This window comes from Diplotaxodon limnothrissa, linkage group LG2, assembly GCF_057381915.1.
Source record: "Diplotaxodon limnothrissa isolate DT_005_m linkage group LG2, D_limnothrissa_male_GT1.1, whole genome shotgun sequence".
Classification (NCBI taxonomy): domain Eukaryota; kingdom Metazoa; phylum Chordata; class Actinopteri; order Cichliformes; family Cichlidae; genus Diplotaxodon; species Diplotaxodon limnothrissa.
The window spans coordinates 26,516,810-26,539,255 of NC_140597.1; the positions used below are offsets into that span (position 1 = coordinate 26,516,810).

Consider the following 22,446-nt stretch of genomic DNA (forward strand, 5'->3'; position numbering starts at 1 on the left):
AAAAAAGAACTGGTCTGTTGCTCAGTGGTCCAAAGTCCTCTTTTGTAATGAGAGAAAATTTTGCATCTCATTTGGTCCCAGAGTCTGGAGGGAGAATGGAGAGACACACAATCCAGGATGCTTGAAGTCCAGTGTTAAGTTTCCACAGTCTGTGTTAATTTGGGGAGGCATGCAGGTGTTGGTCCACTGTGCTTTATTAAGTCCAGAGTCAAGGCAGCTGTTGAAGCTGAAGCTGGCTTCATTTTCCAGCAGGACTTGGCACCTGCCCACACCTACAAACGTACTAAAACCTGGTTCAATAGATTCTCTATGGGGCATTGCCAAGATAAAGATGAGAGTCGTGAGACCGAACAATGCAGAACAGCTGAAGGCTGCTATTGAAGCATCCTAGTCTTCCATAACACCTCAGCTGATAGCATCCATGCCACGCTGCATTGATGCAGTAATTCATGCAAAAGGGCCCAAACCAAGTACTGAGTACATATGCATGATTATACCTTTCAGAGGTCTGACATTTCTCTATTTAAAATCCTTATTTTATTGGTTTCATGCAATATTCAAATTTTCTGAGCTTTTGAATTTAGGTTTTTCATAAGCTGTAAGCCACGATCAACAAAATTGTAATAAATAAAGGCTTGAAATATCTAAAAGGTGAACCTATATTAGTTTCACCTTTTAAGTAGAATTGCTGAAATAAATGAACTTGTGCACGATATTCTATTTTTTTTTTCGAGTTTCACCTGTATAACAATGTGTAATATTCATATACTATTTTTCACGTTAATGAGAGAAATGTAGTAGAAATAAACATAAATATGGCACAGTTTGTCTTCCAGTTTGTCCGCTTCATTTTATGCATATGGAATATAACCACAAATAAAAGTTGGGTTAAAACGCAAATACTTTTCGCCATTTATTTAATTTAAGAATTAATGAAAACGTTTCACAACACAAGCACTTTGAAATTTGCAGTGCAGTCCCTCCACTTCCTCTTTCTCCGGTTCACAGTCATGTGATACGTGTTGCCTTCTGCGTGTCGTCGTCGGCTGGGCAGCATACATTTAGTTGAAAGTTTATACCTCTGAAGTCTTGTGTTTTTAGACGAAACTCACAATGGCAATAACTTCGTTTGCGATCGCGATTTCCGTGATGACTGTGTTCTGGGGTATTGTTGGAGGAATTGTGCCTTGGTTTATCCCCAAAGGACCAAACAGAGGGTAAGTTGGTTAGCTTAGCTCCGGCTGGCTATAAGGAGTTTACGGAAGGTTTTTATGTCAACGTTGTATTATTTTCTTAGTTTTTATACAAACAGGTGAAGTGTGCGTGAGCTAAATTTACTGTTGGCGTTTTGTAAAGCTGTTTATTACACTTACATATCACCTTTAAACCCTGTTAGCTACTCTAGTTACTAAAACTTAAGAGTTAGCTAACTAAAGCTAATTTTACTCTGGCTTCGTGCTAAAGTTCCTCACACCCCTTGGCAGTGAATCCTGCTCTTGTATTTCAGTACATAATACGACCATTAATGGATTCTATTTTTGGAAAAAAAATGCCAAAGTCAGTACAACTTCCTTTATTTGTCTGATTTTCAGTTGCATCACGAGATCCAGCTCGTGAATGTGGATGAATGGCTGGATGTGTTTTAAATCCAAAAACTCGCAGACATTAAATATTAGATGTGCTGTTTATATATTTAAAATGTATATTATTTCCCCACAGTGTGATAGTGACGATGCTGGTGCTAACTGCAGTCTGCTGTTACCTTTTGTAAGTATTCACCATCCGGATTCCTTTTTTTTTTTTCCACAGACAGGCACACACACACAGTGGTACTATATATATCTAAAAACAATAGAGGAAGCCTGCAATGAATCAGGCCTATAATATAAATGGCTGAAGTGAGCAGTCAGTTAAATATAAGAGAACTATCTTCTTGATAGGTGATTAATGCATTTGGATAATTACAAATTGGTCCACTTCTGTTGCTCCAAGTTAATTGATGCACGTTGCTTGAAAATAAAGCAGACTATGCGTATCTTATTTAAGTCATAAATTATTTACATTCACAGTTTTGAATGCATCTGGTGTTTTGTTGCATGCTGGCAGACAAAAGGGGGCAGTATAGTCACAGTAGTGTTACAGCCATGTGAGGTTAATCTCCCAAATGCCCCCCAAGCTTGATGCTGTTATAATAAACCCAGGAGCTGGTTGCAGTGTTGTGACAAACCGTGGTGTTCATTCAAGATGACATTTTTATTAGAGAATATGATGTGAGTGTTTTGTTTGCGATCTTGATGGTGTCCTCTCTGTTCACCCAGCTGGTTGATAGCCATTCTGGCCCAGTTGAACCCGCTGTTTGGGCCTAGCCTGTCCACTGATGTTATTTGGTACCTGCGCTATCACTGGCCTTAATTTGCCTTTCTGGGGCTCCCAACCCTTAAGGTAAGCTTAAGACTATACCTACATGCTACTTTTATGTAATATATTAATACTTGGATGCCTCTCGTCTAATGTTGTGTTATTATTCTCTCAGCAGCAGGATGACCTTGCAGTGCTGCACACCAGTGGATGTTTGCCATTGCAGAGATCAGTTGTCCCCAATTGCCTTAAAACTCTGAACCCTGTATGATTATTGAGTGGCACCAGTGCCTTGTGTATATAATGACTCCCAAAGGGCTGTGAGATCTGTGTGGATGTGCTGTGACCTAAATTAAAGTAACATTTCCTTGTTGCAGTTTTGTTTATATATTATGTACATTGTGTTCAACAATATTGTTAGCATGGATAGCAGTTGTTGTGTGAGTGTGTGTGTGTATGTGTGAAGTTTGTGTCAGCTGGTTCATCAGATAATTAATAAATTAATAAACAAATCATTCATCCATAATTGTTTGTAATTATATATTTTTTTCAAATATAAAAGTGTTCCTTTCTACATAATTATGTTGAAAGTCATTTACACATTAAACACATTTATGTCACTAAAATATTTTCATAGGGCATAGAAAATGCTGTTGTTTTTTTGTAATTTATCTGAAAAAAATGACCCCATAAAACATTTTTCATGCAGTCATTATCGTTGACGTTTTTTGCGTAACAAAACACGTCAAACAGCGACGTTGACGTACGGACTTCAAATTGGCCTCTTTGCTTTCCGTAGCTCCAGCCGGCTACGTTGGCAACATGGCGTCGTCAGATGTCCACGTCCGAATATGCGAACAAGAAATACTCAAATATGACTTGGAAATTAAAGCTCTCATCCAGGTGCGAATATTTCTTTGGTAAGACTGCTTAGTGCTGCGACGGGACACGTTATTTTTTGAGCGTGTCACATAGCGGAGTTGTATTAACTTGGCCTGATTTTATGAGGTGTAGCGACCGTCTCCGAAAGCCTGCACCGGAACATTTTCTATCAAAGTTACAAAGAGGCTGTAAAAAAAGAATATTTTCAGCCAAGATTTTATGAACAAGATGTTGTAATAATAATGTAGATAACCAGCCGGTGTTGTGTTGCGCTAACTAGTGATTTCCGGTATATACCAAATGATGATCCTCCCAAAACAGGTCACTTCTTTATTTTATATATAACCCCTTCATAAATCCCGTTGACTGCAGCCCGTTTACATTATAAGAAAAACGAATACTTGCCATGAAAACACATCTGAGATCACTTTTTGGTACATCACCTGTATTTAAACTGTTTAAAATAACTTAAAGCTCTAGTGTGTTAAATATTTCTATCATGAATAATAGAAAACCATTTAGATTCAGAAAATTGAGATTGAGATTAAACAGCTCCTTTTTGTAGGAGAGATGTGGCCAAGAGGCTAAGAAATATTTGCAATGTTTCTTATTTCTTTATTCTCTGTTTTTAATTCCTGTTGACTACAACCTGTTTATCGGTGTAAAAAAAATCTTTCTGGCAGCAGGTATTTAGATGTTTTCATTTAAACGAAGGATTAATGTAACTTATGGACCTAAATAAAAATCTACCTACGTTAATCTTTTTCAAGTAGTCAATGGACAGGAAAGCAGTTCAATAAAAGGCGCGCTGGAAAATCAAGCATTATTTTCCAAACATGTACCGGATCAAGTGCCTCACTTTTGCGACACTAGTAAGCACAAGGCAGTGTAGGACCATATTTGGTAGAAACTATTCATATTTTAAAATGATTTTAGAGCATATTTAAATATAAATGGGTAAGTTAAACTCTATTTTGCAAAACTTGTCAAAAAATATTAGAAAGCTGGTTAATTTGGGGGGAAGTGTCGATAAATAAATACATTAAAAAATCCGCTTTGCAGGAAAAAGTGAAAATAGTTAAAAGGTGAGGAGGAGGTCTAAAACAGTGCGAATTCCACAGTTCAGCTTGAGAAAGCAGTGTTAATATGCAGAACAGCTGTCGTTTCAACATGTGAACAGTAACAGCAGTGTAGCAATGAAATGTCATGACTTTTATCCTTGGTTCAACATTTTACCAGGATATCAGTGAGTGCACAGGCCCTCAAAGCAAGCTGACAGAATTAAATGGAGAAGTGAAAAAGAACTTCCTCAGCTTAAGACTACGGATTCAGGTGAGAGATTTTTCCCAATTAATAGGCTGTACATCGGTTGCTTGAACTTTTTTTTCTTTTAATTGTAAGCCCTTGTGGTTGTTTTGCTTCCATGTTAGGACTTTGAGCAGATGGCAATGGAGCAGGACAAAGAGTCAGACAAGCAGGCCTTGATGACTCAGGTAGAAGGCCACAGAAAACAGATGCTCAGGTAATGCATTTTGCCCACTTTAACACTTTAAAAGTCTACTTAATAAAAGCTTATTCATTTTCTTTTTTGTATTTTTTGCAGTAACCAGACAACCTGGAGGAAAGCCAACCTGGCCAGCAAACTTACAATCGACAACATGGAAAAGCAGGCCCTTCTTAATGGAGCTGATGATTCTGTGAGACAGAGGTGAGCTGAAGATTGTCCTAATATTTAAAGACCACTAAATCTCAGCTTTGCACTTAAGCAACGTTTGCTTAAATGCAAAGAAAAAAGACTATCGGGGAGCATGCTTTTTCTTTATGTGCCCCATTTTTGTGGCACAATCTCCCTCAAGATATTAGGCAGGCATGCTCGGTGGAGGTTTTTAAAGCTAAGTTGAAGACCCACTTGTTCACCCTATCCTACATGTCTTAATTCTATGCCATTTAGTTTTAAATTTTTTTATTGTTTTTAACTTTTATTATGTTTTTAACTTGTTATTGTGTTTTTAACTTGTATTGCTGTGTATCGCTTTTATTTATTTATTTATCTCTTTATTTTCAAATAAAGAGATAAAAATATTATTATTATTATTATTATTATTATTATTATGTGATGCATTCTGTTTGCATGCATTCTTTTTAAATCAGGAAGATGACCAAAGAGGGTCTGGCCCAGACCACCAGCGACATCACCGAAAATCTTATGAGCATCAGCCGAATGATGGCCCAGCAAGTTCAGCAGAGCGAGGAGACCATAACGTCACTAGGTTGGTGAATGAACAGTATCCTGTTGTTTTGATATACTTGTTTAATTTTAAATGGCATTGAAGCATTCTTGTTTACTGAGAGTAATTTAACAGGTTATACTGTGTTAATGCACACGCTCGGAATATAATGTCTATTTATATCAGTGACAAATGTGTAGCCCCACATTTTTTTTCTTTTCTGTTTAAAGCAACCTCCTCCAGAACGATCCAAGAGACAAATGATGAGTTTAAGACAATGACAGGGACCATTCAGATTGGGAGAAAACTCATCACCAAGTACAACCGGAGGGAGCTCACCGACAAGCTGCTCATCTTCCTGGCGTTAGCTCTGTTTCTCGCAACAGTGCTCTACATCCTAAAGAAGAGACTGTTCCCCTTCCTGTAGACCAGAAGGGTTCTCCCGTGAGCATGAATGGTACTTTCCATAGTCAGTGGGAATGATTTAAACAACTCTGAATGCTGCGTGCTATGCTAGACGCATTACGGTGTCTGCACGGCAGAATGCGAACCGCTTACTTGACTGAACTGAGACGCTGCTGAGAGTGAAATATTGTCCACACAGAGGGAGAGCGACCTACAGGCCTGCAGCTCAGAGGCAGACTAAAGGAAAAAAAATATTTTGGCTTCAGGATGTAAAACGTGTCTTTGTGTGAGGGGAAACTTGTTTGCTGATTATTATGAAACATGAAATATGGTACAGCATGAGTAATATCATGGTTTCATTTGGAAAAAAGAAAAGTCATTTTTAGCTTCAACAGTTTTTTTATTGGCAAGTCAATCACTGAACTATTAAAGTAGCATGCAATGCTATTAATTACTGTTAATTCAAGGCAAAAAATGCTATGTAATGACATTATATTACAGACATATATATTTGGGATCAAAACAAGGCCTGTACATGTTTTTGCATCACCAGTGGAAACCAAGCCATTTACCACGATCCAGTTTCCCACAATTACTGTTAATAACGTTCCAGCTTTATATGTAAATGCTATTTGTGGGAATGCACTGTGCAACTTACATTACTGTACTCCGTAATGATGAATTAATGTTGTTTATGTGAAAAGAATATTTAAGTACTTTTTAACTTTATTATGATTCAGGCTCAATTGCACTCACTCCTCACTGTGTTTTCCTACTTGAACAGCACTCGTAGGTTGTATATACACTTCTAACTGTCCCTATGTTTATTCACTTGGCATGCAAATCAAAGTTAAAAAAAAAAACCCTTTATTAAGTGTAAGACTGGATGCAGTCTGCTCCGTCTCTGCCGGTGTGGCTCTGCAGCAGAGCAGAAAAGCTCCGAAAAGCACCAGCAGTGTTCGCACTGGCAGAGATAGGACAGCATGCAGCCCTGCCTTTCTTCAGATAAGACCCGGAAAAGCAGATTATTCCAACCTGTTTCCCTCTCCCTTTCCAGCGTGAGTGGAGGGTGAGGGATATTTTTAGGTTTGTGTGGCGCTGTTATCTGACGTTCCCTTTTCAACACTACAGAGGAGAGGGTGGCCAGAGAAGCCACATGACCTTGCCACCCTTTGGGCAATTGCCTGGCATTGCTGTTTCATTTTTATTATTTGTAAATGTCATCGCTAATTATTAATAAACACAGTGGCTCCCGTCTTCTTTAGTGTGTCTCAAATGTGCATTTGTCACTGTATTGTTTACAGTAAGATAGCAGACAATAGAGTATGTGTGAAGAGACCTGAGAGATGCCTAAGCATCTCTTACTTGTGTAAAGTGGCGGCAGTTGGACAGAGCCAATTTCCAGCCTGTTCGTATAGCCGCACACTTAGACAAAGCCTTTGGCTCTCTGTCAAGCAAATTGGGCCATTCTTGCATTTAGCACCAAGATACTGACAATTGAGTGTTTGGGTTTGTATCTGGATAAGTGGGCAGAGGTCTCTGAAGTGTACACGACACCACACTGATGGTGTAAACACGGGGATCGGGTGGCTAATGGGAGACCTCTGCAACTTCACATTCATTTAGTAAATTTGACTTTATAGAGCTTTGGTATTGTTAGTATTTAATACATCATTTTGATACTGGGTGTATGTTCAGTTGGAGAGTAACAGCTGTGTTACAATAAAAAGCGAAAGGTTATATTACAGTAATTTTCAGTAATCCAGTGTACTGTCCATAAAAAGTTACATATATTTGATCTGGTCACACCTTGTATTTGCCACCATGTTTCCAAGTTCAGGGAATAAGACTATTGACTTTCAGGAACAAAGAGAAGATGAAGAAATAATTCATATAAAATTTATCTACATAAAAAACTGATCATTCGTTTCAGGTTTTCCGTATTGGAACCCAGTTTGAAACATTTTAAAAGGTCAAGGTCACGGCTAGTCAAAGCAACCTTATAAACATGTGTAAAAAGTACATGCAGCTGACAGTAGGTTGTAAAAAAAGTGTAAACATTTAACAACCTTTTACCTTGTTGAAGCCTACTGAATGAAGCTTTCTAATAGGTACTTGAGCAGTTTAACCAGAAACAAACCATGGGGTGGTTTGATAGATGTCAGATTTTTTATTTTATTTTTATGCATGTTTACCAGTATATAACCCACAGGTGTGCATTATATGTGCTGTTAAAATTATCGTTTTTTTATTGGATGATTTAGTTGAATTCTTGTGGGGGGTTTGTGATGTACAGTTAGATAACAGAGCCAAAACAGACACGATGAGGACGTGGTTGTATGCTAAAAATTTTAATGATAATAATAATGGTAGTAACAATAATAATATAGAATACATATACAATTATATCATATAATTAAGTTGTAAGTTGTTTTGTTTTCCACCGAAAATACTTTTCGTAAAAAGAAATATGTAATAACCACCTTAAGGAAGATATGGAAAAATAGAAAGTGAAATCTGGCAATTTTTAAAATTAAAAAATGGCATTTATTATGTTGTTTTTCGCTCAAATTAAATGTGCGCTGAAAATAACTTAAAATGTAACACGTTTAGAGGAAAAACTGGTGCTGAATTCAAACGGAAACTACGAGAAATAATTCATCAAATATAAGTAAATTACACAAACTCCTCAATGTTTTAATTCGTTGGTATACACGCATGCAGTCATAAAATACTATTAAGGTAAATTAACATCTTTTTTTCTTCTTCTTCTCTTGTTTACCACGTCCTAATGCCGTGTAAGGAAGACACCCCGTTACTGGAGGAGTATGTGTTCTGGACGTTACTGAAATCCCCTACCCCAAAGTTCATGTAATTGCCGTTGCTGGAGGTACCTTGCATAGTCTGCATTGCGGCTGCGGGGTAATTGCATGCATAGTTCGTGTTGCAGCTGGAGCCGGTGTAGTTGCTGAAGGCTGTGTAGTTGTTATAACTAAAATGGTTAATGTGACCCATACTGTAGGAAGGATTGTAGCTGGTCGCGTCACTCGCGAGACAGGGCTTCCCATCCCTCACCAGCACCGGCACCGACACCCTCCTGGGCGGCGGCAGGGACACCATCTCCAGGCTCTGGTCCTGCTTCTGCCGCTTGCACTTGTACCTCCTGTTCTGGAACCAGATCTTCACCTGCGTCGGGGTGAGTTTGAGAACACCGGCGAGGTGATCTCTCTCCGGGGCCGAAAGGTACCGCTGCTGTTTGAAGCGGCGCTCCAGCTCGTACACCTGTGCCTGGGAGAAGAGGACCCGGGGCTTCCTGCGCCTCCGAGGCTTGGGCCGGTCCTGATCATCGGCCTTTATGTCCTCCACAGACTCTGACGGAACACTGAATTCGCCTGATTAAGACAAACACAGACAGAAAAAGCACAGAGAAATAACTGAATTAGATTAGAATTCTTCACGATTTTAGAATTTATATTCATATTTTTTATTTTGCGCTGTTATAACGATCATAATAATTGGCACAGATTCGGGCAGATTGCCCGGCCATCCGTGCGACCAATCATTCCTAATATGATTTACGCACAACGCTATGATTTGTCATTTCATACCAAAGACGTCAATGATAGTTTGGATTTTATTACATTTTTCAAATTAATTTTCAAATCAGTATTAAAGCTCACCAACTTTCATTTATGTTTAAATTTCAAAGGTTTCGTTTTAGGGCCTTTGTCCAGCAGCCCCCGTTTTTCTTGTATACTTTCTTGTGGTACTTATTGCTTTAGTGCAGATAACATTCAGAGAATCTGCCATTATTCAAATCAAGCACATGTGTATCCAGGCCTAGGTTTAATGGGCCTCCAAACTAAAGACAATTCTTTCTTTAGCTCACCTTTTCTTCTTTTCCCCTCAAACGCATCAGATTTTCCACCCTTATCTATTTCCATCTCCATGAGGGATTTGCCATAAAAGGTAGAAGCAAAGTTAAGTGCATTGCCTCTGCCGGCTCTGGAGTCGTGTGTGTCCTCTACAAGAAGCGAGGCGGCGGTGGACGAGATGTCCCGGAGAGGCTCCTGCTTCATTCGGCCCAGCATACAAGAGGAGGAGGAGGATGTCGCCACGGTGCAGCAGTCCATGCGAGAACAATCGTCCAAAGAAGACGCCAGAACGTCATGAGTCTGCTCCAAGTTTAATATATCCTTAACAGAGAAGGGAGTGGACGTGCTAGGGCTGGGAAACATTGTCAAAAACCAGGAAAAGAAAAATAATCTGTTAATCTGTCACATGGAGGCCAAAAAGAAGTCACCAAAAAAAAAAAAAAAAAACCCCAAACAAAAAAACCCACCTTTCCTTCTTGGATTTACGTATAAGTTTGGTATACCGGACTGTTCTTGAGTGAAGTGTGCATTTTGAATGTCAACTCTGACTCCAAACTTTTTTCTTGGCCCCTCTCTCTCCCTCCTTTCAGTGACGCAGAGAATGAGGGAGGGACGGGGGATCCAGTGGGACCTTGAGCTCTGGTACTCCCATTTACTGACGTAAAGTGATGTTTGGTAGGTTGCATGTTAGGCCTGATGTTGGTCATAGGTCTATTTCTTAATTTGCAGCAAAGTAGCCTGCTTAACCAGCCTTTATACTCTGCCCAGAGCAAATAGGATTGCTGTAAATATTCCACTAAATCAGTACATCCTTTCATCCTGTTGGAGAAACACATCTTATTGTGCTTTGATTGAGGATGTCACTGGTTTATAAAGCTTCTAAATGAAGTATCCATCTCGCCGGATAGTGTTTAGCACTGCTGTAGTCCATTACGCACAATACAAGCTCCGGATGTTTATACAGGTCTTCAAGTACCAAATAAATAATTTATCTGACATACACATCAAAAACTTGCATTAGCGACCACTGACTTGCATTGTTTAACTTTCTGGGTGGAATCAAAATCCATTAATGCGCCTAGATGGTCGTCTGCGCGTGTGTGCTTGGGGTGTCGGCCCGTGGCTCTTCTGAGGGGAAACGGAGCAGACAAGCGTCAAGAAGGAGGGAAGCAGACAACAGGTTGGGTCCCTGAACAAGGAACCTGAAACCAGGAGTGACATACTCTGCTGTCTGCCTCTAAGAGATTTTTGGAGACGCTGTCTGTCTTATCGGGACGTGATAACAGATGACAACAAGCTCCCACCCAAGCTGCAGGCCGGGTTATCCTAAAAAAGTGTCATGTGTGACACTTTTGTCTTATGGCAGTCAGAAAGTCCCAATTCGTTCAGCCGGGTTTACATTTTCTGTGCATCTTCTCTGTCCTGTTAAATACAGGCGCACTGAGATATCAATTAAGCATACAATCATTTAGTTCTTAATTTAACAATGATAATTTGGGCAATATGACTTCAGCTGTCAGCAGTGAAATAGAGACAGCTGTGCGTAATGACGCGTAACCTACATGGGTTCCCCCTCGCACCATTGGCACTAAACCTCCTATTAATGCCTGTGGAGACGGTCACAGGAGACAGACAGTATTATCGTTTGTTTTATCTTAAGCGTTTAGCGCAGCCACGGGGTAAATGGGTCCCCCCGTCTCCGATCCAGCGATTGTGTTTATAGTTTTAAAGACTATTTGTGCGCCTCGCGAGCTGATGAATGGCCATAAAATCTTTCTCCGGCCCAGCGAGAGTCAACACTGGCCCGGCTCTTGTCGTAATAATTGGTTAAATAAAGTAAACGCGCTTCGGGGAGGCTCAGAACGTGATGGAAACGTTTTCGACATGATTAATTTAGGCTGCCCATGCGCAGTCAGAATGAACGTTTCCATATTTTTTATAGCATCAATTGCAAAAAGAGATTTAAAGAAAGGAGCCATATTATGAACATGCATGCAGAATTAAGTGAAACTCCCAGTCCTACTGGATACTAACTTATTCTGTCAACTGTAAATTGGACATGACAGGTCTGGCATGTGTTTCATATCCCTAATGCTTCGTCCTGCAGAAGCCCCGCGGTCCCCTTTGACCTGTCTTTCTGCAGCACATCTCCAGCTCAGATAAAGCTTCAGATAAGGTTGCTTAAAAACTTCCGCTGCAGGAACGTGTGGGTATTTTGAGGGTTGTGTGTTAGAGGGAGGCTCACTGCGTGTGTGTATGAGAGAGAAAGAGAAAGAAAGATAGCAGGATTTTGTGGGGTCTTAGACCGTTGGCTGGTGCTCTCTGGCCTCGAGGCTTTTGGATAATTTAAATCCTCTAACTGGCTGATTATTTGCGTTTTGCTATATAATAGTTAACAATTAGATTACACTTTCCCCGTTAACTTTATTGTTTCAAATGTCAGAATATTGCAGTGGTGGACAGAGTAGACCGATACAATTAAAAATTGTCCTTCAGCTGACCTTAGCTGTGCGTGCATGTATATAAAGTCAGGTTTATTTTGCGAACGCTGAATGTACTAATGTAAATAACTTTACCAGTCAGTGATGAAAACAAAGGACATTTCTAGGAATTCTTCAAATAAAATAAAATTCAACATTTTATTGAAATTCGTGAGTCCAAATACTTTTATCCATTAATGTTGGGAAGAACAAAGAAATAGTATAATCTACATTTTATACATGATATATTACACCAGCTATATTATATTCTATAATTTGTCTGTTATTCCAGTGGTTAAGTAAAAAATAAAAAAAGGAACCAAAACAAAAAACCCACAGAAACTACTGTTAATACATGTAAATATGCAGGTAAGCATGCACATAAACAATTATGGCATATATACACTAAAACACAAATATGTGGTCAGTTCTGAATAGTGCTTATTGAAAGACTTATTTAAAAAACAGAAAGCAAAACAATACGAAAACTGTATTACTGTGCAAAGGTTTATGTCAGAGTCTGATCAGGCACACAAAGTCTGTTGGAAGACAGCAGCCCCAAACATACAGGAGAACAATGCCTGTGGGAGATTTGGTCCGCTCCCTGCAGAGGCCAGATCTCAACATCATAGTCAGTCTGGGATTATGTGAAGAGACTGAAGACAATGAGAAATTGTGGCAAAGCTTTCCAAACTGCTTGGGATAACCTGCTTACCGAAAACCTTTGAAGACACTCTTTAGGAGAAATGAGTCCTTCTTTTTTCTTCAAGGGAAAGGTTTGTGACACTGCATCAGTTTAATTTTTTTAATCCATGTTATGTAGTTTATTATTAAGCTTTATGTGATTATATGATGTTTATTAATAAATACAAAATGTTAATGTTATTATTTTTAAATGCATCCTAATTATACATGTAGAGTATGAAACATTTACATAGCAACACACCCAAGTTTACACACTAGATACGCTCAAACTTTTGTCTTACTTGCTAGAAATAAAGGCAGAGAAAAGTGAATTAGTGTGGTGACTTTAACATGAAGGCTCTACCAAAGTATACCGGCAGTCAGAACAGCAACACACCCGAGTTCATACAGAGGTAAGGAATGGATGATGCCGAACTCTGTAACAGCTCTAAACTTCTTTGAAAGTTGCCATTTAATTAGGGGATATCTGATGTAAATTTAAATGTGAAACAATAATTTACATGAAGAAAAAAAAAGAAAAAGAAGCACTGCTTGAGAATTATTTATTTAATTACAAAAAAGCTCCTTCAGAAAATTTGGAATGTAAATTTGTCATAGTCTGTTGCTATATTTTCCAATCATTTCATTTATTTCATTTCATTTATTTGTTCATTTTCAGGCACAACAAATACCTATATTGAACATAAAATGCACAAAACAAAAAACAAAAATTGCCTGAAAAAGGAGTGGGACGAAGAAAACTTATTAAATCCCACCCCTATACTCACTCATCAACAAAAAAAACAAACTTCCCGCAGCTACGCCCATCATTGCATACAGACCCATCAACAGCCCCGGGCACATACAAGCATCTAAACGGCAGCTCGCAAACAACAATTAGAGCCTTCATAACTGAATACAGAATATATAAATTATAAATTGCATTACCACAGGTAACAGGCAGTAATAACTACAAGTAACAAACACACATACATATACATACATATATATCTACACACACATGTACATATATGTACATACATACGCACACTTTTTTTTTTTTTGGAATCCATACCAGCAATGGTAAGAGAACAGACATTACAGAGCACACTAAAACCCATCATTGAGTATACTGTGACCAGACCAACTGTTTGTAGAGAAATTTAAATCTATGAATATTTTTGCATTGTTTCAATTGTAAACTCAGACTGTTCCAGATTTTCACACCACATACAGACACACAAAAACCTTTACGGGTTGTTCGAGTTCTGGGTAATTTGAATTCTCCAAAGCCTCTCACATTATAAACCTTTTCTCGAATTTCAAATCTAGTTTGTAAATTTGCCGGTAAAAGTTTAGTAAAAGCTTTATACAAAATTATGGATGTATTGTAATTAACCAGATCCTGGAATTTAAGTAACTTTGCCTGAAGAAAGAATTTGTGAGTATGATCTAGATAACCAGCCTTGTGAATAATACGCAGTGCTCGTTTCTGTACTGTGACTAATGGATTAACATTAACATTTTCATTACAGTTACATTTTCCTACTGTTACAGAAATGAAAACAATGAGTGACTTGTCCCATAGGAACAAGACATATCTCCTACTGTGATACACTAAGTCAAAATCAAACTAATCCAACCAACCATCTAAGCATACAACAGCATGTTATACTGCTCCAAAGGAGAATATTTTCAGCAAAAATCCATCAATTTCACATGAACAGCAGTTAGTTCAAATTTGTGAACCATTAAAAAACGTTTAACTGAATATCTTCAAAGTCCCAAGACTCAGAAAGAGTAGTAGTTAAATTGAAATTCTGTATCCTGTATCCTAGTTCAGCATAACTGTAGTGTAACCTTTTTATGCAGAGACCACTTAGGCTGCTCCACCCTGAACTTATATGTCACGTTTTAAGGTAATTCATTGTAACTTACAACTGGATTTCAAATTGCAGTTTTTTCCAAAAACATTTAAACACATCTCCAGAAACTGTGGCTCAGTTTTTCAATACTCCAAACACAGACTGAAAATACTTAAAGAGTTTGTCAAAAATCCACACACCTCTTAACAAATGAAACACAGCACTCAACGGTGTGCTCTCTCTTCTCAAAACGAATTTCTTGCATCAAAACAACAGCCTATGCACAGCAATTATATGTCTGTCTTATAGAGTATCATAATAAACACTGACGTGATCATTTGATCTATGTTTTAGCTTCATGTGGCTATGCTACATATTTACATCCATACACAATTGAATGGTTCTTCCAATTGAGATGAACGGATGCAACATGAGTGAAACTAATTGGTAATCAGGGTGTTGTATGCCTGTGTCTCTAGGTGAACAAAGTGTACTAAATGATGCAGTTTGTGTTTGGAGATTTGCAAAACCTCCACAATGTTATTTGAGTGAGACCAGTGGAATTGTGCTTAGGGTTAAAGTGTTGTTAAATGAGTTTCCATTTTCAGAACTGTGTGCACAGTTTTTTCTGTGTTTAAAATATGTATCTCCTTAAAATTCAAATTACAGATGAGCCCTAAAGTATTTTCTTCTCCCGGTCTTAATATAACACATCACAGTTCTTGTGTGGCCCAGAAGACCTACAGTGTCAGATGCAGCTGAAATTCATATCACCACCTGTTTTTCCATCCTTGTTTTCAAGACTTCATTACATATTATGTTTCCTTGTGTACTTTCTTCTTCCCCCCATGTATAACCCATAATGGGTTATACAGTCCAATTTGCTTCCAGTTCAAGGTCAGGTCTTGGCAACTGCACTCTCATGCTGTGTCTCCATCCACGCTGCACCCTGGATGTTTCTCACAACATAAGTAAGAGAAGGGGACCTGATTATTATGTAGCTAATACTGGTGTGGTTTACTGATCAATAAGTCAAATCTAAATCTATCTCTTAATTTTAAGCTCTAAGACTTCCATGTGGTTCTTACAAGAAACAAAAAAAGTGCTTGCTGTCGTGATGAAGTGGGTTTTTATTAGTGAATTAAAGCAATAGAAGTCATGCTGTTGCAGGGATCATTCAGGGGTCAACACTGTCTCATTCATCAAGCGACACAAGTGTAACCATAAGCATCCGCTGATCCAGATTCAGGTTGTTGTAACTGGAAACTATCTGAATATGGCAGTGATGTTGAGTGCCATCTGTCTGTGGATCATTTATCTTTTTTTGTGATGGAGAGAGCAGCATCCCCTTTATCTACCCTCCATCCTCTCACCCTCCTCCCCCATCCCTCATACACACTCCCCAGGTCATGTTCATAAGCTTGGCAAGGCTTCACACAATCTTTTGCTGGGTTCAAGGTGATGTTCGAGCCCCCAGGGGACATAAGAGGATGGATCTAACTCTGCGCCTAATTTAGTTTTGTCTACGGCCCTTCACAGCTGATGTTTGAGGTCAGTAGTGGGATACTGTGTTGTAGCTTATGAGCTGATGAATGGATTTTAAATGGGCAGATTGTGCTTTGCTGACATATACAGATTGTACATGCTACAGTGATTTTAATGGGGGTAATCCACTTATGAGCAGTAGAACAGTTTAGGAGCCACTCCTAAACTTATGCACTTATCTCTGCAACCAAGTCCTTTTTAACATCCCTCATATTTTTTTTTACATTTTATTACACATCTGTTACACAAGTTCCCTCCAGAGTCATAAAAAGCCTTATCTTGTCACACTTGTTTGGTTGTTGTTTTTTTTTTTTTTTGCTTGTTTATTTGTTTCTCTTTTTCACTTGTCTTATTTCATGTCCATTCTGACCAAGGGTGATTTCCTGCACTGTGTTTACCTGCCATCACAGTTTTTTTTTCTTTCTTTCTTGCTAGTGTATTTTGCTTGCACCCACCCACCAGGTTTGCAGTCCTTTCCTGGTGTTCATGTGATTGCTTTGTCTTCTGGATTCTCCCTTACCCTTCCTCCCGTCCTGCTGCCTGACATGTTGCCTTCACCAACTGTTGAGACTGTTCAGCGACCCAGTGACACAGGTGGTTGCAGGCTATAAAAACTAAATAAAGTCTAAATAAATCTGTTTTCTTTTTTGTAACCAAAAAGAGATTTCTTAGTAACACAAGATTTTACATTTCATAGTAAAGCACTTCTTGTGTAAAAATGTCTTAAATAAAATAAAATAAAATAAACACTATTCCCTGACCTCATCAGTTTGAATTACTTATTTATTGTTATCATGAAAACTGGCCACAGGGGGGCAGCATCACATAGTACTTACTAACTGTCACACATCAACATCATATTGTTTATCTAAATAAACACCATGACATATTTTATCTTATACTCCAGTCAAATTTAAATGACAGATTTTTTTTTTTAAACCCAAATTGTTGGAAATTTCTGAATGCAGGGTAGATAAACATCTACAGCCCTGTTCCTTAAAATCTCCCTCTGTGCTGTGTAAAATATGGGGTTCTTTATAAAAGTGTATTTGTCTTATCTGAATTCTGCGTAAATTATGTATTAGGAGCTGTATTACTCCCCTAATGTTTACCTATTTATAAATATATATGAATTCTGCGTTCTCCCTTCTTTAAATATTAGTTTTCTTGATCCTCAGCTCATGGGTCCTCAAGTGAACTGGGACCGACTACGTGCCCCGAGGTTTGTAGGTTCTCACTGCCAGCCCGTTTGTGCTGCATCAGCTGCCATTGCTTTATGGTCCTTAAATTACCCAGAGTTTACCAGCCAAGTTCACATGTTGAGTAGTCTGTTTTTCACACCACTGGAGTTCACAAAGAAATGAGGTAAGAGCATTGCTAATAGGCTAAATGACCAACATTAGAATAAGTCTTGTTGGTATAGCTTGAGTTACACACATGGCTAAATGCATGAAAATTCATGTGGAGACAAAGAGCGCCGATCTCTCTTCATGGATGAGTGATCTGCCACCCATCAGATCCTGATATGCACATAAACACACACACACGATACTGTCAGCTGTAACATATTCCTCCAGAAGCTATCATGTCGTTGGCATCTTCATGACTGCTTCCTGTGGAAAAACACATAAACACGTCATTCACTTGCTCTGAATCAATTTTCATCACCTCTAATTGTGTGGCAGGTTCTGCAGCGTTGAGGGGTTCGATCATTGTGTTGTTATCTTGGCAAACAGATCCTGCCGGGCAGGTCTGGACACTGATTCATCCAACTCTGGCCTATTATTTTCAGTATTTGACAGTGGACTTCTGGGAAACCCATGTGATAGCTTGACCCAATGAATAGGGCGTCTTTTAAGCAGGCTAAAAAAAACACTTTTTTTCAGTGCTTACTATAACATACTGTACTGTACTGTTGGTGCTTCTGAGACACCATGCTTACTACCTTAGTAAGCATATGTCTGTATAAGGTTACTGTACGGCCACTGTGTGTTTATAAGTGGGAGAGAGAGACTGTTATTGTGTATCCTCCTCCTGTCTTCCCTCACTGCCTGTCTCTCCCTCTTTAATGGGGACAGTATGAGAAGAGAGCTTGTGCTCCGTCTGGACCTTTCTAATTGCCCCTGCCACACAGGCCTGATACAGCAAGACCCTGTGTTCCCAGCAGGTCAAGCATGTGTGTGTGTGTGTGTGAACGAGAGAGAGAGAGAGAGAGAGTGAGAGAGCGAGAGGTAGCTAGAGAGACTTGGGCAGACAGACTCATCACTCAGGTGGTGATCCCTTGAGTCCACCACACATATTCAGGCCCCACATAGAGAACACCATTCATTATAAATTTCAGAGCAGAGGAGTGGTTAGGAGAGACATGAGAGGGGGAGGAGAAGGGGATGGAAGAGAGTACAGGACAGAAAGATGAGCAGAGGTGAGCATGTAGCACAGGTAAAAGTTATCTGTCACATTATAAGCCCAATGAATTCTACTTAAGCTTTTGAATGCCCTTATTCACCACTCTGGTGAGCAAAACCTTCTTGGGATGCACACACATAGACACAGGGATCCATGCAGCTCTATATTATCTTAACATATAATCTTCTCGCAGCCCTAAGGCTCTCTGCTACTGCCAGGCCAGGTTATGAAATCCACCCAGGGCCAGGTTACAAAAATCCTCTCTGTGGCATCTGCCATGGAAGGCAGCTCTGTGTTGACAGATGGGCACAGCATTCCTGGGCCTGGACCTTGCCAGCACACTGCCAGGAGCTGGACTGAAGGAGCCATGGAGAGGCTGGCTGGCATTTCTTTACACCTATGTGCTTAATTTCTGTGGCAACCTCGAGGCACGTACGACAGGAGTTACATTCCCTGAATGCTGCACGTTCAAACTGACACGTAGAGCCAGTGATGACTGTTACTGGGAAATAAATAGATGGGTTCGAATTCAGGCATGTGTCCATTAAACAGACACTAAATTGATTTGTCCACTCTCTCTTGTCGTGTTGTTCTGAATTTGTGTAATAAGGCTTGACTTTCAGCCACAGAAGTGTCTTCATTCTAGTTTTGATTTACACGCAGCACTGAACTTACACTGATTGGCAAGTTTCTTTCTCCCCCCCTTTCCTTTATCAAGAGGTTTACCTCCACAGCTGAAGCCGACTTAGACCCATGCTGGCCCAGTTATGTGATCTATGTCTAGTCAGGGAAGAAAGTTTGACCCCTTCCCCCATGCCTGCCTCGTGCTTCCACAGGGATAGTGTTTTACATGCTCAAGGTGAGTGGAATACCAGCGCAGCTCTGTTAGCCCAGCGTTTTACTCACTCAGGGTACCTAAGTCTTTGCATAACTGGCCACCTGCTTCAGGACAATCCAGGTCACACCGATAAAACCCGCTTAGCAATCGCCCATGCTGCAAATGACTCTGAGTTGCAACTCAGATGTTTATGAAGTCGATATGCAGTTTTTCATTTTAATATTCCAGACATGGGAAAACAATGTACAGTGCCTTGGATTGTAGAGCAGCAGAGCGTTTGGAATGCAAATATAGCTCTTGGCGTGGCTGAACTTATTAAGCTGGCATTCTGCAAAACCATGCCACATTCTCTGCAATCACCACTCTTTAACATCTAACACTGCATGAACACAATGTACCAAGACGCAGTGTACAGAAAGTGCCCTGCCAAGTCCTGCAACAGTGAAAGATAACAGTGTTTACTCCTGATTCCTGAACCAGTCCCAGTGTGGACCGATGTATGCATGGGGGTCAGAAAGAGAGACTATTGGGGAGAACGGGAACATTGGCAAGTTCCCTACTGACAGCCCGGAACAAAAAAGGCTAGCAAACGTGAGCGAGTTGCTGACCTCAAAAATCACTGTTAAAACACAGTGTCCCCATTTAGTAATTATCCTCCTCCAGAGATGAGGTCAGGCTGAAAATCAGCTAAAAACAAAGTGGGATGATAATGGCAGCGGTGATGAAGGAAGCGAGTGAATGAAAAGAAGAGGACATACAGGGTGAAATGAGAGAGAGAGAGGAGAGAGTGAGGTGGAACTCTCTGCTTGGTGTGAGTGAGCATGGGAAATGCGTGGGACTTATGGTCCATCGTTGGCACCAATGATGGGGATCTGTTTGGTAACTGATGCACATATATGTATGGAAACAAGTCATCAAATGACATTATATTGGCTTACCCTCATCCAGACCTCAGATTTAGTCTTTTTTTTATTAGAATTATCCACCTCAAATGGGAATTGCTTTTTGTCCCCGTAAGAGGAGTAAGGACCCTGTTGTGGAAATAAGTTTATATCCCCGCAACATTAGTAATACAAGGACACACAAAGATAAACACAATTGAGTTAACAGCAAGGCAATCACTTTTCATCTAAGCTACTCGCCTGCAATTGTTTTCTTTTGGAGCCTTACATTTCTTTAATCATTTAAACTCATCACTCATACACAGTACACAAATGTCCTTTTCACTCAGATGGGTGGGAGGCAAAACCAGTGCTGCCTAAATTTTACCACCAGGGGGCAAAATCTGGTCAGAAACCTTAATGTAGTGTCTCTGGAGCTCACGTGCACGTGAGCAAACGGCACAGAAACACACATATTCTCAAACATAGGTGCATAGATGGCTTTAAAATGTCAGCAGCCCTTTTACATATACCAATGTTAAAATGTATACAGTCAATCTAGATTTCTAGCAATCTCGCTGAGCAGTGTTATCACATGAAATAATCCAGCGCTGGCTTAATAAACTGACCCAGCAATTAAATCCACTAACATCTGCACAACTGTCATGTTTGAGCTGCTAGGGCTCCAGTCTATTAGCTCAGCTCATGGCAGATTATGGCCTGTGGTATGCTTACGTTTAGGCCAAATTTTGGCAGGATTCAGCACGATGCAGTCTTTTCTCATGTCTAGGTTATTTTTATGGCCGAGGTGGTGGTGAAACCACTGGGAGGTCTGATTACCCTTCAAAAAAGCCAACACAGTCAAAGCTGTCTGCAGTGGTTGATACAGAGTGCTGCACTGAGAACCCAGTTTTGATGAAGCAAGGCTGCACAGGGCTGCTGTGTGCAATGGAAGTATGTTGTTAAACAGCATTTTACTGTATGCTGCACGTCTGGCCTACGCAGCTTTCCTCATGTTATGTTTCTAGTTTTCCTATATGTCTTTGCAGAGACGTTAGCCATAGGTGGTTTAGGTCAGCTGTTGTCAAACCCATGCTGAGGGCTGAGGGAAACAGAGCCTCTCAGGGCCATGACGTGTGCTGTGTTACTGCATGCGTGTGCACTTTTATACGGCTTTAATTACAGGCTGTGAACACAGACAGACTTGTTTATTCTGCTGCATAGTATACACTGAGGCCTGGTTGGCACCACAAACACACGTGCCACACACACACAGACACACGCACTCACACACACTGCTTTGTAGTAGTAAAAAGTATCTATTCTGAACAGGTTGTACCTGCCAGTTGAGTGACTCACTTGTGTTTTATGTCCAATAATTCAGTCATTTGTGGATATCTGAGTGCAGGACACCATCGCAAACAAGCATTAAAGTGTTCCTCTTTTCATCATTGTATGACGAATTGCTCACATCTTTTTCTACTTTTCAGGCTTTAAGCAAATTAAAGTTAGAGTATAATAATTATAGCGAGCGATCGCCACCATGGAGTTGTATTCTAATTCCCTTAGCTTAAACTAACAGGCTATTTAAAGAGCATCAGTCTAACATAGGCTGCTTTATTTTGAGTAGACGGAGAAAGTATAAATAGACTTTGAGTGCAACAAGCGAATGCTTCATATGAAATGGCTGGCGTTACATCATTGCCTGTGAGAGTGAAGTTCTGGAGAGGCACCGGGCTCTTTGGGCCAGCCATTATGGTTTGTACTAATGTTCTGGTTTCACAATCCAAACATTCTAAGAACTGTTATTTGCTCTCTTTTTCCCTTTTACTCAGTAATTCTACTGCTTTTTTTTCTTCAGCCAAGCAAAGCTGTCAACAGGAGAGTATAGGAGGCTTTAAAGTGGGAGACAGAAAAGCGATGGATGAAGATGAGTAGATAGACAAGATGAAAAAGAAGGAGAAACGAACGGAAAGCGACGCGACGGCCTTGGCTTTCA

At 39.8% G+C, this 22,446-nt stretch overlaps 3 protein-coding genes across 4 annotated transcripts; 2 read left to right on the plus strand and 1 right to left on the minus strand.

The window, feature by feature from the left end:
* Window positions 1-1,020: 1,020 nt before the first annotated feature.
* On the plus strand, window positions 1,021-2,874 carry atp6v0e1 (ATPase H+ transporting V0 subunit e1). 2 transcript variants are annotated; one of them, XM_085369240.1, is made up of 4 exons: window positions 1,021-1,217; window positions 1,720-1,767; window positions 2,319-2,442; window positions 2,534-2,874. In XM_085369240.1, exons 1-3 carry the CDS (start codon window positions 1,114-1,116, stop codon window positions 2,410-2,412), a joined length of 246 nt encoding a protein of 81 aa, XP_085225366.1. In that variant the 5' UTR covers window positions 1,021-1,113; the 3' UTR covers window positions 2,413-2,442; window positions 2,534-2,874. The 2 variants fall into 2 exon arrangements, with proteins under 2 accessions (XP_085225366.1, XP_085225374.1); XM_085369248.1 differs by having other exon boundaries at window positions 2,537-2,874.
* A 306-nt stretch (window positions 2,875-3,180) lies between these two features.
* On the plus strand, window positions 3,181-6,160 carry bnip1a (BCL2 interacting protein 1a). The gene is made up of 6 exons (XM_085369260.1): window positions 3,181-3,261; window positions 4,480-4,572; window positions 4,671-4,762; window positions 4,844-4,948; window positions 5,392-5,510; window positions 5,699-6,160. Exons 1-6 carry the CDS (start codon window positions 3,181-3,183, stop codon window positions 5,893-5,895), a joined length of 687 nt encoding a protein of 228 aa, XP_085225386.1. The 3' UTR covers window positions 5,896-6,160.
* Window positions 6,161-8,651: 2,491 nt separating this feature from the next.
* nkx2-5 (NK2 homeobox 5) lies at window positions 8,652-10,111 on the minus strand. The gene is made up of 2 exons (XM_085369271.1): window positions 9,763-10,111; window positions 8,652-9,265 (listed from the first exon to the last, which is right to left on the minus strand). The coding sequence occupies exons 1-2, from the start codon at window positions 10,109-10,111 to the stop codon at window positions 8,652-8,654; spliced, it is 963 nt and encodes a 320-aa protein (XP_085225397.1).
* Between the last annotated feature and the right edge of the window lie 12,335 nt (window positions 10,112-22,446).